This window comes from Diutina rugosa (genome assembly GCF_008704595.1).
Source record: "Diutina rugosa strain CBS 613 chromosome Unknown scaffold59_size67827, whole genome shotgun sequence".
Taxonomy (NCBI): domain Eukaryota; kingdom Fungi; phylum Ascomycota; class Pichiomycetes; order Serinales; family Debaryomycetaceae; genus Diutina; species Diutina rugosa.
Window position 1 is genome coordinate 1 of NW_022995148.1, and position 18,466 is coordinate 18,466.

The 18,466-nt window shown below is 53.7% G+C and overlaps 8 protein-coding genes across 8 annotated transcripts; 5 read left to right on the forward strand and 3 right to left on the reverse strand. All coding sequences in view use genetic code 12, as the record gives it.

The window, feature by feature from the left end:
- Positions 1 to 444: 444 nt before the first annotated feature.
- Positions 445 to 1,104, forward strand: DIURU_003061 (uncharacterized protein; the record flags this gene model as incomplete). Its single annotated transcript, XM_034155782.1, has 1 exon — positions 445 to 1,104. One exon carries the CDS (start codon positions 445 to 447, stop codon positions 1,102 to 1,104), a length of 660 nt encoding a protein of 219 aa, XP_034012110.1.
- Positions 1,105 to 1,319: 215 nt separating this feature from the next.
- On the reverse strand, positions 1,320 to 3,668 carry SDA1 (Sda1p; the record flags this gene model as incomplete). The annotated part of the gene is made up of 1 exon (XM_034155783.1): positions 1,320 to 3,668. The coding sequence occupies one exon, from the start codon at positions 3,666 to 3,668 to the stop codon at positions 1,320 to 1,322; it is 2,349 nt and encodes a 782-aa protein (XP_034012111.1).
- Positions 3,669 to 4,265: 597 nt separating this feature from the next.
- On the reverse strand, positions 4,266 to 7,508 carry DIURU_003063 (autophagy protein; the record flags this gene model as incomplete). Its single annotated transcript, XM_034155784.1, has 1 exon — positions 4,266 to 7,508. One exon carries the CDS (start codon positions 7,506 to 7,508, stop codon positions 4,266 to 4,268), a length of 3,243 nt encoding a protein of 1,080 aa, XP_034012112.1.
- A 735-nt stretch (positions 7,509 to 8,243) lies between these two features.
- Positions 8,244 to 9,113, forward strand: DIURU_003064 (uncharacterized protein; the record flags this gene model as incomplete). The annotated part of the gene is made up of 1 exon (XM_034155785.1): positions 8,244 to 9,113. The coding sequence occupies one exon, from the start codon at positions 8,244 to 8,246 to the stop codon at positions 9,111 to 9,113; it is 870 nt and encodes a 289-aa protein (XP_034012113.1).
- A 3,160-nt stretch (positions 9,114 to 12,273) lies between these two features.
- DIURU_003065 (uncharacterized protein) lies at positions 12,274 to 14,454 on the forward strand (the record flags this gene model as incomplete). The annotated part of the gene is made up of 1 exon (XM_034155786.1): positions 12,274 to 14,454. One exon carries the CDS (start codon positions 12,274 to 12,276, stop codon positions 14,452 to 14,454), a length of 2,181 nt encoding a protein of 726 aa, XP_034012114.1.
- An 896-nt stretch (positions 14,455 to 15,350) lies between these two features.
- NTF2 (Ran GTPase-binding protein) lies at positions 15,351 to 15,620 on the reverse strand (the record flags this gene model as incomplete). Its single annotated transcript, XM_034155787.1, has 1 exon — positions 15,351 to 15,620. The coding sequence occupies one exon, from the start codon at positions 15,618 to 15,620 to the stop codon at positions 15,351 to 15,353; it is 270 nt and encodes an 89-aa protein (XP_034012115.1).
- Positions 15,621 to 16,197: 577 nt separating this feature from the next.
- SAS10 (rRNA-processing protein) lies at positions 16,198 to 17,796 on the forward strand (the record flags this gene model as incomplete). The annotated part of the gene is made up of 1 exon (XM_034155788.1): positions 16,198 to 17,796. The coding sequence occupies one exon, from the start codon at positions 16,198 to 16,200 to the stop codon at positions 17,794 to 17,796; it is 1,599 nt and encodes a 532-aa protein (XP_034012116.1).
- A 335-nt stretch (positions 17,797 to 18,131) lies between these two features.
- DAD2 (Dad2p) lies at positions 18,132 to 18,431 on the forward strand (the record flags this gene model as incomplete). Its single annotated transcript, XM_034155789.1, has 1 exon — positions 18,132 to 18,431. One exon carries the CDS (start codon positions 18,132 to 18,134, stop codon positions 18,429 to 18,431), a length of 300 nt encoding a protein of 99 aa, XP_034012117.1.
- Between the last annotated feature and the right edge of the window lie 35 nt (positions 18,432 to 18,466).

Sequence of the window (18,466 nt, forward strand, 5' to 3'; positions counted from 1 at the left end):
CGGGCAAATTTGGACCAATGAGCCCTGTCTCAGCCTACTCAGCCCATGGCTAACCGTCAATGGCTTCTCAGGCCTTGGCTAGGCGTCAATGGCTTGTCAATGGCTCGTCGGTGGCCCCCCCTCTCACTGGTGGCACTACCCTCACCCCTCGTGCCCTGCGAGCTCGGCGCTGGCTAACACCCCCGTGCGAGAAATCGCATGGGGGTCACCGCGCACGCTGGCACCCTCAAGCAAAATTTTCGCTAGCACCGCGTCACCGTCGTTGACTTTCCTTACCCGCCATGGCCTCGGTACCGCAAGACGTCGAACAAACGAAAAACGCCCTCGTCGCCAAGCTCGCCGAGTTGAACAAGCTCTCGGGCGAAGCCATCACCGCCGCCCTCGACCACTTCAAGGCGCTCGACCACGGCGACGCCCCCAGCGACGCCCTCGCCCATCTCACCGATGCCCTCGCCGACACCTTTTAGACGCTGGCGGGGGTGTTTGCCACCCTNGACGCTGGCGGGGGTGTTTGCCACCCTCAACGGCACCGTCGCCCCCGCCGCCGACGTCGACCCCACCGCGTCCCAGGACGCCGACGCTGACGGCAAGGGCAAAAAGCCCCGCAAGAAGCGGGCCCCTCGCGACCCCGACGCCCCCAAGAAGCCGGTGACGCTGTTCTTCCTCTACCGCGACGCCGTCCGCGACCAATTGATGAAGGACAACCTCACCGAGGACGGCGTTCCCATGACCAACGTCGAGTTCACCAAGTTGGTGTCGGAAAAGTGGATGGGCGAGCCCGAGGACGTCAAGGCCAAGTACAAGGAGGAGTACACGCAGAAGTGGCTGCAGTACCAGAAGGAGTTGGAGGCGTACAAGCACAAGAAGGCGTTGGAGGCCGGCGACGCCGACGCCGACGCCCCCGAGGTCGTCGAGGTCGAGGAGCTGGTGACCGAGGTCGCCGCCCCGGAAGACGACGACGAGTCGGCGGAAGAACCCAAGCAGGAGCCCGCGGTGGAAACCAAGGAGAAGAAGAAGAAGCGCAAGTCCGAAGACAAGAGCAAGAAGACCGACGACAAGCCCAAGAAGAAGAGCAAGAAGAAGAAGTCGGAAAAGTCCGAGTGAACTATGAGACGATCCCTCCATGCTAGCGGCTGGCCCCGTCGTACCCTTGTATTAGTATCTAGACAAAAAGTGTAATAATATGTGTTTCTTTCGAGCGATTTAATTTATGGTAACGAATTCTCATTCAATAACTCGTGATAAGATTTACTCTCAAACGCTGTCGTTAGTCACCAGTGTCTGTTTGGTATCGTGTCTATTAGCTACCTTAAGCTGCCCTAGTGGCCCTTCTTCTTCTGCTTGTCGATGTGGGCCCGCAACAACTTCTGGCGGTCGCGCAACGACATCTTCTGCTTCCCCTTCACCGCCTTCTTGTGGATCATCATCACGAAGTTCTTCTGTCTCTGCTTCTCCTTGTTCGTCGTCAGGTGGGGGGCGTCCCGCTTGCCCTTGCGCGAGCCAAACTCGCGCCCTTCCCGCCCTTCCTTCGCCTGGGCGATCTTCTCTTCCCGCAACTGCTTGTACTTCACCGGGCCCACGAGCCCGTCCAGGTCGACCAGGTCCTCGTTCTTGAGCCCCATGATCTTCTCGACCCCGGCCTCGGTGCGTAACTCTTGCAATTTGGCGAAATCGGCGGGGGTCAATACTCGCAGCGAGAGAAGCTCCGTCATCGCCTTTTCCGCTTCCCGTTCACGAGCAAGCTCTTCTTCCAGCTTTTGCTTCGGCGCCACCGGCTCCGCTTCCTTATCGGCGTCAGGGTTGAGACGACGACGCTTTCTCTCGGCGATACGGGCTCTCCGGGCCTCGCGAGCTTCCTCCTTAGTCAACCGGCGTTTCTTGGTGGGCTTAGCGTCCCCGTCGGCGTCGTTGGTGTCGTCGTCATTATCGTCTTCGTCGTCACTCAAGTCCAAGTCCAGGTTTTCGTCATTGTCGTTGTCACCTTCAGGCTTGTCATCGTCGTCGTCGTCGCTGTCGCTGACGTCATACTCCTTATCCAGTTCCACCGTGACCCACTCACCTTCGATGTCACTGGCGTCGTCTTCGTCGTCGACTTCCCACGCGGCGTCGTCGGCTTCGTCGTCGCCGGGGAGCCCTTGTTCTTCACGCCATTTGGCCAACAATTCGAGCCCGGGAATGCCCAGAGTCGTCGACTCGACACCAAACTGAGGCAACCCTTTCTTCTCGCCCGCCTGGAGCTCCATCGACGCCGTCTTCCCGCGGTCCTTGCGGTGCAACATCTCGGGGGCCACCTCGCGGTACAACGTCACCAACGACCGCGCCGCCATCATCACCGGTTTCAGCTTCAGCCCCTTGTACTCGACAAGGTCCTGGAGCAACGTCAGGTCGATCGCCAACGGCGCCCGGCTAAGGATCTCGCGGATGGTGTTAAGCCCCGCCAGCGCCACCTCGGCGGCGACGCCGTCCAGCACGAACTCGTCGGCGATCTTTCTCACCACCACCGCAATCGTTTCCGGAGGCACAAGATCGTGCGACGCCTGGGCCGCCGCCGCCATCACCTGGGTGACGTTGCGCTGCTTCGGGGTCAAGTACTTGAGGAAAAACGTGTAAAGCCCCAACACCGTCAATTTGTGGGTGCCGACAAGCCTCAGCACGAGGTTCATGATCATGATCTTCTGGTCCAAGTCGAACTTGTTGGCGTTTTTGGCGCTGAGATGGGTGACGAACAAGTCGTCGGCGAACCCTTGCGGGTCGCGGAGCAAGTGGATGGCGGAGAAGTTGAGGTACGTCGCCAGGTGCTTGGCGCCGTTCTTCTTCTTCACCAGCTTCACCGCCATCTCGAGCTTCTTCGCCCGCTTCCCCAGCTTCTTGTTGACGTTCATCTTGTGTTTGAGCGCGTTCATGTCGAAGCCGTCTTCGTCACTCAGCTGGTCGTCAAACATGTCCTGGCGCTCTTTGTCGGCCCCCAAAAAGAACTTGACCCCGGAAATCGCCACCTTGGTATCGGGGTGGAGCGCCGCCTGGGTCATGATCTCCACCGTGCGCGAGTCGTCCCAGATGCCTCGCCGCCACAACTCTCTCGTCAACTTGGTCGCCCAGAGCCCCTGCGGGTCGCGTTGCTCGAGCAAATTGAAGAGCAACGCCTGTGTCTGGCGGTTCAACTTCTGGTTCTTCGCCGGGGTGTTGACGTTTTTCAAGAGCGCCACCAACGTCAGATAAATCTGCTTTCTTAACGCCTTGACGTTTTGCCCCGCGGCGAACCCCCCTCTCAGGTAGATCGTCAAAAGCGGGAATAACGTCTGGATCAACATCTCCAGCAGGATCACGTCCTTGTTGCGCAACATCGTCAACGTCTGGATAATCTTCTCGCGGAGGTCGGGCAGCAAGTCACGGTGGTTGGTGGTGAGGATCTCCTTAAGCTCGTTGGGGAAGTTGGCCGTCTCCTTCGGGTAGCACAGGCACACAGCGCCGACAAACCCGATCAAGTCGGCGAACTGGTCGTCCTTGTCTTCCGCCAGCGGGTTCATCAAAAAGATGTCGCGGAGGGACTCGTAGTGGGCGTACTGCTGGAGGAACTCCTCCCGGTACAGCTCGGGATCCCGCCTCACCACGTTCTGGAGCAATATGATGTTGGTGGGCAACACGGCGCACCTTCTTTTCTTCGCCATCGTCAGGAGGTGTGGGATATATGGGTGGGTCGCATTATCTTAGCGATGAGCATCGCTCCCAGCGCGCGCTCCCGCCGGAAAGTTGGTTCCGACAGTGGCGGCTGCCGTGAGTGTCGGCAGCCACGAGCCGACACGGCGTCATAAGCCCACCTCGTAATTAGTGCATGACCTTATTCCCCGCCGAATGCCGGGCGTTTCGGCTCACCCCCGTCGTTATCACGGGCTCGCAATAAGCGGCCCCGGTCGACCCCCCCCCCACTCGATTATATTCCCCGATTTGGGGAGTTATCTCCGAGCGCGAATGACCTGGAAAATCCACCTGTGCCGCAAAACCCAAACTGCCTCCGGAAATTGCAGTGGCACCAGCACGCCTTAGCCACGACGTTTTGTGTCAGAAAATTCCTGCGTTTACGACGGGGGGGGCCCCTCGTGTCGGGGTTATTGTTATTCCGTGAACTGAGGCGATCCCCAGGGGCCCTGAAACGGAAAGTCCATACAGTGTCCTTGCCGCCGCATTTGTGCTACCTACGCTCACATCGAGGTTATCACCGTAGTATGCCCATTTCCCTATGTCCTATGTAATATCGTAAATCTCGTTTACCCGCATTGCTTCGTCGCAGTGATCATGTACCACACCACGCCCACACTCAACGCAAACGGGTTGGCGTCACTGCTGCTGGCGTTTTCCAGCGTCACTTTGTGCTCGACAATCAGCTCGACGCGGCCCACCATCCACTCGCCGTCGCCGCCGCCGTCGAGGAAGTAGTGGGGGGCGCCCACGTTGAACGCCGCCCACGGCGCCGCCTCCTGGGGCTGGCTGTCGATGCGTGTAGGGAGGAATAGCACCAAGTCCCCCACGGAAAACCCGCTGATGGTGATCTTGTGGCTGAGCTTGGCCACCAACCGGTTCACCTCCTGCTGCTTCTGCTTATTCTCCTTATTCTGCCGCTTAGCAAACCCTTCGACGTCGCGGAACCGGCGAGTGACGGCATTGAGGAAAAACCGCCGGTCGAGCAGATCGTCCTGGAGGTGGACGTTATCGGAAAACTCCAAAAACAGCACCACGCGGTCGACCGCCAGTTCGGGACCAAACAACGCGTTGAACTCGGCGATCAACTCGAGCGAGTGCTCCTTCATCGCCTCCCAGCTCTGGTCCAGCGGCGCCATCAGCGTGAACTTGTCGACGCGGGCCATCAGCTCCATCAACGTCGCCACCAGGGCCGCGACCTCAGTGGCGGGCGAGTCGAGCTCATCTTCTTTCTTCGCTCGTAATCCCTTGACCCGTGTGATGCGGCACCGGTGCTCTTCGTCCTCCACTAAAAGCAACCCCATCAGCTCGATCACTAAGCAAAACTCAATGAACTGGCTGTGGATAAGCTCCACCGCCCGTTTAAGCCGCGACGCAAGCAGAATGATCAAGTTGTTGAGGTCGACGACGATCTCCGTCGGTTGTTGCGATCCCATCACCACCAGAAGGTCTTCCAGCATTTCATCAAGTCGGCCTTGGAGCTGGCGAATCTCCAGCTCTAATTGCAGGCGTTCACGGCCAAACTCTTGTTCTTTGGCCGTCATATTGGCGATAAGGTCGGCGTTCATCGCCCGGTACGCTTCAAGCGACTCTTGCTCCGTAGTAGTGGTGGCGGCGGTGGTAGCAGCGGCTGTGGCTGCAGCCACTTCAAGCTCTCGAATGCGGGTATCCCGCGACTCCACTTTAGCCTCGAGCAGCGCTCGTTCCTTAGCGTCGAGCTTGGCGTCGAGCCGAGCCTCCTCAAGCGCCGCCTTGGCGTCGCCCAATTCGCGCTGAAGCTTGGTCACCGTGTGCTCGTGCTTGTCGACCAACGCCTGCTTCTCGCGGGCAAACACCCCCAGCATCTGTTCCATTTCTTCCGCGTGCTTAAGCTTAAGTTCGGCCAACTGCTGCTTGAGCTCGGCGTTTTCGGCGCTAAGCTCGTGGTTTTGCGTCATCACCTCCTCGTTGGACCGCCGCAATCTGATGTTATCGAGATGCTTGTCGATCACCAGCGAGTCTAGTTGCTGCAGCGGCATCGGCAACGAGTGGCGCTTGAGTAGTTGTACCGGGTCGCTTTTCGGGTTGGCGAGGAGCGCCAGCGCTGCCGCCGCCAGGGTGCCCCGTTCATCGCTGGCCGCCATCGTCGTCACCGGACTCAGCACCGTCCGCTGCACCAGCGGCGTCGGGCGCGAGCTGTGGCCGTTACTCGTCAGCCCCGCCACCCGTTGGCTCACCGGCCACAGCAGGAGGTTTTTGTATTGGTACTGGTGGAGGAGACTTTCGAGCTTTTTGATGCGCAGCTTGAGTCCCTTGATGAGGTGGGCGTCGTCGTTCCAGTTGCTGGTATCGTCATCGAGAGCCACGGTGGCAAACAGCAGAAGGATGCGGTTCATCTTCGCCATGTGGTGGTTACGCGACACCAAATCGCGGTACTCGCGGCCTAAAACCTCGACAAACTTCGGCTCGTACTCAAGCTGGGCGATGTAGTTGGTGATGTGTTTCCGCTCTACCTGGACGCGGAGCCCCATCCTGGCTGGTTGCCCTCCCCCGACCAGAATGTCCACTTGCGGCACCAGCAGATCGAGGTGGTTGGCGTCGACGAAAAGCTCGAGGAAGGGAGCAAACTTGCGCCGCCAGGTGCGACGGAAAAGCCGTTCTTGCTCCACCACCAGCGCCAATTGCTCCAGCACTGCCAGGACAATAGCCCCGGCGAAGTAGTCGTGCCACTCGAACTGACGCCGTTGCTCAATCATCATAAACCCGACAAGCATGGGAAGGTCGATGGTCAAGCTCAACAAGTTTTCTCCGCGTTTCACCTGGTCAAGCAGCCCAACTTGCTGGACGGCCTGTTTTATTTCCACCATTTTCATCTGCACCTGGGCGATTTTGCGGAAGATCGCTGCCAGCGCCGTGGTGAGGTGTTGTTTAAACTGGCGCGCCTGCTGGTAGTGGGTATATATCGCGGTGGCGGCCTCGTACGCCTTGGCAGCATCGCCGCTGTCTTTAGCCGCCGCAAGCTGGGCCACAAGCTCGTCGACGTCGACATGAGCAAACTTCTGCCTCAGCAGCTGGCGAAGCTGGGCGATCTCGGCGTCGATGTCGGAGTTGTCGGCGAGACACAGTTGGTAGGCGCGGTTCATGCGGTTGAAATGGTCAATGAGCCCCAGCAAATGGGTATTAGAGTAGTTAGCGGCGTCGGCGAGCTGGGTGCTATCGAGGTATTGGTGGAGGGTTAGTTTCTCTTCCGGGGCGATTTCCACCGGCGGTAGTTTCTTCAACCGGGAAAAGTGCTGGCTCCACAGCACGGCAAGCGTCTTATCGTTGAGCCCTCTCACTTCCTGGAGTTTGGGCGCAAACCACTTGCGGTCGATCTCTTGGGTATAATTAGTGCCAAATTGGAATATGACATTCAACGCGGTAAACATGACGTTCACCTGTTTCACGACATCATTGGCGGCGCTGGCAATCAGCTGGCCGTCAATATACACCGTTTTGGCGTACCCCGGCTGGTGACGAGGGTCCGTAGGCGGTGACGGTGGCGGGGGCGCCTCGTCGCCCACTAGCGCCAGTTCCGGGGCCGGGGTCAGGCCGGTGACGGCAAATATCAGGCGATCAAACACGTAGACGTCCAGGACTTCGTTGACGAGGCCGTAGTTGAGGCGGATGCCAAACAGGGTGAGCAAGAACAAGTTGGCGTCGTCGGCGATGCCGAAGCTCAGGGCGACGAACAGCTTGAACTCGCCGACCAGATGGAAGCGGACAGGCTTGGGTATCCTGACATGGTGGCCATTGTGGCTGTTGTACACCTCCAAGTAGGTGAGGCTCAGCATGGCGCTGGTAGTGAGGGTGGCAAATCGACGGTTGTGAGGCAGGGGGCGAACGACTCCCCAGGGCGGCTCCGACGAACAGTTGGTGAACTATACAGGTATAGCGACAGCCACTTCCGCACACGAACCAGGCGGATATCGGCGACACACGTGAATGGCGTCGTCGTTCGCTAGGTGCAGTTATTGCTCGCCCAGTGAGACGGGTAAGGCGCCCTCGGGGGTCGTAACCACCAACCTCAGCAACCGTGTAGACAAGACAAGCGAACGTTGAAGCAGCTGATGTTTGCGTGGAGGCCGATAATGGTGGCATTGGTGACCGGTAAAGTTGACATTGAGACATCACCTGAGATAAGAGAGTGTGGGATCACGGTAGATCAGAATAAAACTAGACGTTATCATATGCTTTTACGATTGCCTGAAGACCTGATTTAAAACAGTAAAACAGCAGACACAGAGTTCACTGGTTAAAGTCGGCAGCTCATACCGAACACATTGTTCAGACATAACGATCGTTGTTGCTATAGTCAATGCTCAGCCTTAGACCAAGCAAGAGAGAAAAACCACAAAAAATTGAATTCAATTTGCTGAAACCATACCTAGTCTAAATTTACAAAACCATCTTTTTGAGTTACCTCGGATAGACCCTATTTTCACAGACTCCAGGTCTAATGGGTTCAGGGCACCCCACTTTTTGGTGGCCGCGCACTGACCACCATCGTCGACCCTCACCCCGCCGCCATGGACCACCACCACCTCGCCATCATCTCCCAGTTCAAGCAGAGGGTGTTGCTGGACCCCGAGTCGCAGCTCGACTCCATTGGCAGCCTGAACCGCGGCCACAAGCTTGCCGCCGCCGAGGGCCCCGTGGCCGAGGTCATCGAAGCCACGTCGGCGCTCCACCCCCACGCCGTCGAGTACGACGGCCGCAACTACCTTGTGTGGCTGCTGGAGGCCGTCGACCGCTCCAATCGCTATCGCAAGCGCAAATGGCACCAGACGTTCGAGCCGTCGGCGCTCGAAGCCGCGTCCGACGAAGGTGGCGACGACGACGACGATGACGACGATATCGACCACCCTTACAAGCAAGTGGCCATCGGCGAGCTCCTTGCCCCGATAAACCACCCGCTGGAGATTGTGCTGCACCCAGCGGCGTCGCGGACCTACCGACTGCCGATCTTTAACCTGATGGCTATGGAGCTCATCGAGTTGATCGAGGTGGAGCAAACCAATTTGAACTGGCTCAATAAGTTGCTTCAAGTGCTCAACGGCGAGGACTGGTACTACCTTTTGGACGACCACTTGGGGCTTCCAAAGTACAACCACGGTCTCACCGACGATAAGCCTCCGCAGACCGACGAAGACGGCAACGACCCGTTTTTCGCTCTTCCCGAGGCATTGACCCGCTACGACGCCCATCAGCGCGCCCTGGAGGCCGACGATGACGTCCTTAAGGAGGAGCTCATCAACTACCTCCAAGTACTGATCCAGAGACAACACGAATACATCAAGAACTTGACCACCATCCGCAACGGGCTTGTGCGATCCGACCGCTTGAAGCGTGACATATACAAGTGGAGCAAGGAAATGCACGATAAGAAGAGCACTTAGTGTTGAAAACGTCATGCTGACTGAAACGTGGTCGTCGCCCTGGCATTTAGCGACGGCCTAACGACACGACGACTTCTGGCCTGGTCCAAGTTTTCCATGAATGACAAGAGCAGGTGTGCTGAGGGATCTAGTCCTGAAATATGGAAGTGTGCTCACCCTCGAGGAAGCTACGAGTGTGTTGCAATCAATGATTGCGCCAGTACAGCAACTTCCCATTTATCACCACGCTCCAACCCGATATACTGTACTGAAATGAAGTGGTGCTCTCTTCGCCACTTCGTGGTTGAGGTCTTATACATCTGCAAATAAGGTTCTTCGTGATAACCGAACTTATCTCATTCAGGAGATGTTAAAATATCCTCACTAGTAAATAGCATAATCCCAAAAATCAATATCCGTGTTGAATAGCTACTAAAACCACCATCTAGTTCGATAACACCATATTCATGAGGTGCCCAATCCCCTCCTCGACGTCAATCGCATTTGAATTGTGATATTACAAATGAGTTTGCTACAAGATCCTTAGTAAATTGTAGTATATCCAATAAAAGAAGTATTTATGGTTTGTCGACTACTGATAATCTCTTTTAAGATATTGGTGTTGATATAGATCTTGGACATTGTCGTGTGGTCCTCAAGTACAAGATCCACCGCACTGTTAGCGGGACCAACGCTACTACGAGCCTACTATCAGCGCCATGGCAAAATTGAAGGTGTGAGCCACCTACAACGCCTGACTGTTCCCTCAATTGAACATTTATGGGTATAAAAGATCTACTGACAAGGTGCTTGGCCCTACAATCTGCTTTGTTGACGAACAATTGGAGGCACACCAACTCCCAGTCCATGAATTTACGGGCCCATGTCCAGTGCCAAATCGAGCGGTCTCCGTGCCAAGACTCCTTAAAGTTGGTTACCAGCATCCGCCCCGTTTACCTTCCAAAGTTGGCTGCATTGTCAACACGCCATTTCCCCACTACATCGTCGTCCACTAGACGAGCATGCACCAAAGCCCCACCACGAAAATTTTGGCTACTCACTTGACTCCTGGAGTCTGGCGGTGTTAGCAAACCAACAGTCACTCACATCTTAGCCTAGAATGGTGAAGAAGTTGCTGAAACCGTGACACCGTTCCCATGTTCTTTCACTTTGTGGAGGTTACTACTCCTGCTTTCGCAAATAATGGGTGGCGCTGACGACGATGGCTGGCTCATCATGCGGGGGTATCCTCATTGTTTCGTCAACATTCCAACCGAGCCCCCTAATTTATGACCTGCCAAGGTGATGAAGACGGTGTTTCTCCTTCAATTTTTAAGTGATTGGCACCAGGGAAGTTGGTAAAGAGTTGTTCAAAGGTACTTTATCTACTGACATCTTCAGTCTTTTGGGAACATCGACGATCGCCGATTTCATCTTGATTTAGACGATGCTGCGGGTCGCGTTGGCAACGAGAACAATGGCGAATGCGAGGCGGTGGTAAAGGAGGGTAACACTTTTAATTAATTTCCCGGATGGCTGGCTGTCGAACAGGGCTGCTTGACCTTGGGACATAAAAACCCCAGTTCCCGCCACTATGTTCTTCATTTATCAACCACTACTCACTTCAGCGAATGGGCCCTACACTCTACAGGTGACTCCAACGCTTGACCACCCGCCATTGGCCAATGAGATCCATTGGTCTGGCATATTACGATGACGCTTGCTGATCACCGCTCACCTCCTCCTATAGGTTAGAGCACTACCTTGATACCGATTGAAGTTGTTGTTGCTGACGCTACCGGGCTGAGACCCCTCTTCATACCTCCCTTACTGAGGACCACAGTAAAGACGAGCAAGCCGAACTATAGGAAGGCCCCGAGTATGCTGTCGGGGAATTTGGGCGAATTGTGAGGACTCTAACCGCGAGGTGGCATGGCGCCAAGGTTGCCATGTTCGCCCGCCTGTGGAACGAAGTTTGTAAGAGGATGGAGAGGACTCAGTGGTGGATGGCCACCTTATCGTGGCCTCCTCCCACTTGGAGATGACACTACGCATACGCGGATGGAGATTAACAGACGGTCCATTAGGATGACTATCTGGTCTCAGATTCTGACGGCCGTACCTCACTCCCAGTGGTGGTTAGCCCAGTAAACATCGGCTTGCCGATCGACAATCCTAACCACATCAACGTCGACTTATATAGTGACCGTGTGGTTCCTCTCGGAAAGGGGGCGAGTCGCGCAAACATACTTAACTGGTATAGCCCGTCATATCCACCAAGGGGCAAGTGTGCTTATAAAGACACTGGGGAACTCAACGTAAATATACACACCCAAAGTTGGGTTTTATAAATTACCTGAAGACTAACGGTATAATTAGTAATACATGAAATTTGAAAATTGACCTCATCTCGTAGCCATTTATCCGTCATCTTGAATCACCCTTATAATCTATGAAAACCTTCCACTGCGCTTTGATGTCACCAGTTTATAATCGACGATGTTGGTCGCGGTATTAATCGCTCACAACTCACAGTCGCACTCACTGGGCTTTCTCAAATTTTGCAGCCAGTGACGTCATAAACAGACAAATTCCACACACTTGCATCGATGTATGCGCCCAACCATCCAACTATAAATCGCTGATTAGTTTTGGTAGAACCAAACGATACGCTACACCACCACTACCATGTATGTTGATCTCCTAATCTAAGCCTTACTGTCACCAGTCTATCGTGATAGCCTGCCCCAATGGTATCCAAAATTGGACTCCATTATAGCGAATGCTAAACATTCTACAATTAGGGTGATAACAGAAGCTGAATATATATTGAGACAGAGCTCCTAATGATTGCGGGCGTCGATGAGTCGTTAGTGTTTACAAGCGAGTGCTCTGTGGCTCGAACGTTAACAATCCGCAATCAGTACCCATGTTATGCCATCTTTATAATGTAACAACCTCATTAACCTGTGAGTCTAACTGATAGGCAGAAGTTGAAAATTGATTTTCTATGAATTAGCCAATGCCTTTTGATATGCTCATGCCAACATCATTAACTTACGCTTTTCTCTCCAATTTCCTTCAATAAAACCGTTCTGCACGGTGCATTGAATCTAAGGGGCTGTAAAATGGCGCTCTCGGACAATTTAAATGATCAGGATGTTGCTATTTTGCATCTATAATGCCTCCCAAGAAACACGGTTCGGGGAGAAAGCCTCGAAAACGTCGCCAGTCGAGTTTCTCGAGTGCACCAACCGGAGGCACGTTAAGGGAACCGCCTCCAGAGGTCAGTTCCGGCCTGTTGAGCGAATCAAACCTCCACTTACTGAGTCATTATTCGTTTCAAGTTGGGTCAATTGCTTCTGAGACACCTTACGAAGGTGGTGACCGGCTCTTTGGCGGCGACGTGAAACCGCAAACGGTTCAACAAGCGGAAAATGTTCTTCTCCAACACGGCCCGCTTGCCTATTTCAGCAAGCATACCTCCATTTGCTACGTGTTGGACAAAGACTTGTTGGACGTCGATCTTGATCAGCCATCGTTCAAATACATCCCGCCTTCACGTAAACACCCGCCGTACCTGTACAGTTTGACGAAAAATGCCAATATCATACAGGCTCAGGGTTCGGGGATTATCAATTTCACCGACAACAAGGGAAGTGTCATTCCTGTGCTGGCATGGTACGTTCCTAAGGCGACCACCTCCAAGAGCCACCCGGTAATGGTGGGCCTACCAGCATTGCTTTCGGCAGGTTACCAGTTCACTTCGTACAGCATATGCCACTACCAATTTAGCCACTCCAAACATGGCTCGGTGTGGGTGTTCCGTATCCAAGGCCAATTTCTCTTGACAATCAAGGCTCCGGTCGACATTGACGTATTCGGTGCCGAGTGGTGTCGGCTTACTGACGTTAAGGTACGCCGTATTAACCAAGAAATGCCGACCGACGCAGATTACGCTGACAATGCGGACCCCCAAAGAAATCTCGTCATGATGAACAAGTGTTTGCACTCTTTATTCGCTCATGCTGATCAAACTCAAATTATCGCTACCTTCAAGGGCTTCTTATGTGCTGAGATCAAGACGAAGGACATCACCCCCGTTGATTGTGGCGAGTGTCGTGAATATGCTACCGAACCTCGACTTTCGGGCGGCATCCCATCCTCTCGGGGGTTTGTGTTGACTTTCTTTGTCGAAGTTTTCAACTCCCCCAAGTTCCCTCCTACAACGTCGGAGATAAAAAAGACTGAGCCACTGGAACTTGAAATGACTATCTGCTTTGAGGAAGTTGGCAGTGGGTTTCTTTACTTGCGGAATGTCGATCAAAAATACGGCTGCCTTTCGGTTTTGCATAATCTCATCAACGACGCATTTCGTGAACGCCGCCCTGGAAAGGTCCTTTTGGTAAGGGCTTCCAAGTCCAAGGAACTTCTTACCATCTCCAGAGAGGATGTGGATGCTTGGACCAGGTTATCTAACCCGAACACAAAGCTATTTATTGACCGGTACGTGGGCCTCTCTGAAAAAAATGGCCACCTTGATGATAAAGAGTTTGATGCTCTCTGCTGGAAAATGGCTTACGATCGGGCTCATATTGTCGTGACCGACGAGACTGCTGTAACTGCTCGGCCTGAATTGGAGCGATTGATCGTGAAGCGGTCGAAAAGATTACTTATTTCGCTGGGGCTTCCCACACTGTTTGCACAATTTGCGGCAATCCACTTTGTCAACACTCACAATATCATGTACGGTTCGCCGCTGAAGCTTCTGCAGCAGGGAAGTAATTGGCGGTCGCAAAGAAGCTTACGCCTGCCGCTTCAAAAGTTTTCCAACAGTATCCCGGCGCCACCTAGTTACCAAACCTTCGGGTGCCTCGTGTCCTACCGGGAGGGTGAACCTGATTCTGCTCTCCCCTACCCCAGACCAGGATATATGGGGGTATTTGTGGGGATTTCGTCCGAGGGCTACGAGGTTGTGGACCTTGAAACACATGTGCATCACTTTGTTAAGGACGTCGAGTTTTACCCGAGGATTACGCCATTGAAGTACGAGTACCCTGGGTGGAAGGGCGCTCCCCCGGACCCTAACGGTGCCAAACCTCTGGTGTATCTGGTACGGCCACCGCGTATGGACTCCATTGCGCAAATTGACTGGTCGTCGTTTCCCCACGACCTCACTGTCAACTTTGGTGACTCCATTGCTCGCAGCAGAGCGGTTCCAGTAGCTGTGTACTTCCGAGGAACTACTGAATCCTTGCCCATTTATACAAACCGAACCGCCTTTGGATTGTCTTTGCCCCGGCTGAAGGTCCCACTTGAAGAGATCACAAGCACTCTCCCCGAGACCATCTGGGAAACGTAAGCAGTTCCAGCACCGGAACCAACTCTCAGTATTTAGTGATTGAATGTGTTTATGATCCTGCGCGTAAAAGAAGGTTAAGTATCTCATTTCCACCATAAAGAACGGTCAAAGAGGTAATGAATCTGTAGTCATTGGTTCCGCAATGAATGCATTATCCATAACTCTATCGGTTACTATCAATGCCATCACGGTCACGTTCCAAGGGTTTGTCATTTTCCAGTCAAGAGAAGTCAGAGCCATATAATTGACTCCCTCTCCAAACAGTTGCTTTAGGTGATGCTATTAGGGAGCTCCACATAGACTTTTGAGTCATTTATCTATGAGCTCAATTCAAATCAGTGTTGTTGTCGTCAGCGGTACAGCTTGCTTCGTTATGCTTGTATGAGTATCCCAGGCCAACAAACCGGTTGTCGTTAAGAACAGACCCATGCGGCAACAATACAAATTTGACACCAGTAGTGTGTTTCCATTTTTACCCATGGTCATTAGCATCTCCAGCATGGTAGAAACCAGTTCAAATGGCAACTTAGGGGACACAGGCAATGAATAAAGAGTTCATCCCCACAATGATGCCAGTTCACTCCAAAGTAACCTTCCCAATCCCAGTATTCTTCACGTCATCTGTGGAATTGGTTGCAAACAAAGCCGACCGAAATAACCTAGCCAATGGCTTCATCAGCACGTCTGTTATTAAAATGGTCGTCGATAATGGTAGTGCGCGGTAAGGAGACCATCACCAGCACCTACAAAGAGGCTCGGGGCTATTAATGAGTTGATACACCAACTTATAAAGTCGTTTCTGTTCCCAAATTAATCCCATGATTTCCATCGCTTACGCTCGTGGCTTAAAGGAGGCGCAAACCTAACTGATACAAACCGATGATATTTATTAAAAACTACGAGTAGTTCAATCTGAAGATGTCGTTCAACACGTAGTACGACTGGCCCTCGGGGATCAAGTGGAACACTTGCGAGTATCTTTGCGTCAGGGTTTCCTCGTCGAATTGCAACTCGCCGGTGACCATGACCAAAATGTCGCCATTGGGCGACGCCGGCTGGGCGTCAAGGGTCGAGATCTTGTGGATGATCTTGCTGAAGGGCAACGACTTCAACTTTTCCACCACAGCCTCGGCGCCTTGCACTTGCGACGTCTCAAACGTCAACATCGAGTCCTGGCGGTACAAGTTGCCCAACTGGCTGCGGTCCTGGTCGAAAGTTTGGTAGTAGAAGTCGCAGAATTGCTGCGCCACGGCGGTGAAGTCAACTGGAACGGTTAGTAGCGGGTCATTGAGTGGAGACGTTTGGCAATCGAGTTACTTACCAGACATGATCGGTGATGTGGTTTTTTTTTGCTGCCACCGTCTAAATATCGCGGTCACGTGTGCAACCCCAAACGGTAGTTGGTGACGACCACTAACCACGATTTTAATTAGAAACTAGACGTTATAATTGTGTCATCTAGGTCTTGGTTTTGATGGCGTTTCAGTTGAATCCAAATTCTTCGTATAAGGATGTATTGTTAATGAGAGTAATACCCGGGCTACACCACTCCCGTGGCCAGCAAAATTTACATCAACTACTGTAATCGCATCTAGCGACGCAAATAACCCGTGTTTACTAGCTAAAAGTCTCAAAATCACCCCCGTTTTCTCTCATCTCTGCCTCCTCGATCATCGCTGTTAGCCACCCTCATCGCACGCACATATCGCATCGGAACCCCCCCGTACTCAGAACGACCCCGCGATGAGCAGCGACTTGGACGACGTCGACGCCTTCGACCAGCAGCGCAATCGCATCCTCTTGGAGCAGGCGGGCGAGTATGCTCGTCACAGCGACGCCAGCGACTACTCCGACGATGAGGAAGAGGTGCTTGCCCTCGATAACGGCGATGCCCACGGCGGCGATAGCGACGACGACGACGAAGAAGACGACGAAGACGACAATTTAGACGAAGAGCAAGACGGTGAAGTTGACGAAGACGACGACGACGCCGCGGCGGCGTGGAACGACGTCTACGGCGGTGACGACGCCGACGGCACCGAGGAAGCGCTCAAACAGCAGAAGCGCCACCTCCAGGACCTCGCCATGGACGATTACGTTGACGAAGAGGTGGAAGAGGAGTGGCAGCGGGTGAAGGAGCTGCTGGAAAAGCTGGCGACGGTGTTTAGCATCCGCGATGCCGCCGAGATGGCCACTGAAGATAAGCTGAGGCTTCTAAAACAAATGTTCCCTGAGTTCATGCCGTTGGTCAAGGAGATGGTCCAGTTGCAGCCTCAGCTCGACCAGCTTGAAGCTCTCCCTGCTAACGACCTTGTCACTGCCAAAGTTGCCGCTCTCCGCAGTTACTTGGGCACGGTGTCGCTGTACTTTGCTCTTTTCGTCGATAATCTCGCCCAGGGGGACCTGTTTACGACGATGAAGGACCTGCCGGTGATGCCGATGCTTCTCCAAGCGCGAGAGGTGTGGCGCCAGGCGCTGGAACTCCCCGACGAGGCGGTGGAACCGTTTGACGATGACTCCCTCGACCATGTTGAACAAGAAGAAATTGTTGACGAAGACATGGAAGCACCCGAAGAAGATGAAGAAATGGAAGTTCTCGAAGAAGAAGAAGATGACGAAGACGTTGACGACCTACTGGAAGCTGACGAGGCTGAAGCTGACACTGCTGAATTCACCATTGATACCACTAAGCAGCGCACGTTACCCTCTGTCGACAAGTTTGCCACCACTGTTGACGACGAAGACAAACAACGCCGCAAGAAGGCACTTTCGTTCTACACCTCCAAGATCGACAAGGCGCAACAACGCCAAGCCGCCCACGTCGATGTCGGTGGCGACCACGACATCCCCTACAAGGAAAGAGAGTTTGAACGCCGACAGCGGCTTCTTGAGGAAGCCCGGCAACGCGGGCTCGGCGGTGGTGACCTTGGTAACGACGATGACGAAAGTGACCATGGCGATGGCCAGGGTGAAGTTGGTGAAGATGACTACTACGACCAGGTGAAGCAGGCCCGCGACCACAAGAAACAGGCGCGGAAGGAGGCCCACGTGGCGGCGAAGCAGGCGATGAAGGAGGGCAAGCTCGCCGAGGTGATGGAGCTGCTCGGCGACGACGGCAAGCGGGCGGTCAACTACCAGATCCTCAAGAACAAGGGGCTCACGCCGCACCGGAAGAAGGAGTACCGCAACGCCCGTGTCAAGAAGCGGAAGCAGTACGAAAAGGCGAAGAAGAAGCTCAAGTCGACGCGGGCAGTCTACGACGCCGACGCCGCCCGCGGTCCTTACGAGGGGGAAAAGACGGGTATCAAGAAGAACCTCTCGAGAAGTGTCAAGTTGGTGTAATGCATGTACGGATAATAGACAATTTGGGATTAACTTTGATACCGATTAGTAAATGGTACAATCAGTTCATTTCTGGGAATTTTGTTTTCATTCAAGTCTGATTACCTTCATCGATAAATTGGATATTTTTGTGAATTGGCAAAAACAAACTAGATTTGACCTCTTTTAAAATAGGAATATTCACTCAAATTATACAATACTTGTTAGTAGATGTTTTATAGCCTTACCCATTCTTTCTTTGTTTGACAGTTATCAGATCGTGTCTGACACGACCTTAGCTGGACGCGTACCCATAACAACCCCTACCCATTGCATCAGTGATCCACCGTTACTAGATGGCGCAATCGCTGACGAACGAGCTCTACCTTCAGAAGTTGGAGGAGCTTCGCCAGTTGGAACAGATCCTTGGCGGTACCCAGCAGCTTGCCGATGGGCTTGAGTCGATGGTGGCCGAACTCGGACGCATGGCGTCGGGCGCCGACAAAGTGGCCTACCTCCTCGCCAACTGGAAAAGCGTTACTCAAGCAACCCAGTTGGGCAGTCTTGGTGGCGGTGTCGCTACTGATTCGGGAGTATACACCGCTCCGTTGGTGCGGTACCCTCTCGATGACCCCGAACAAACCACTGAGCCCTAGTGAGGTACCATTCCTTAAGTGGAATTCCTTTGACA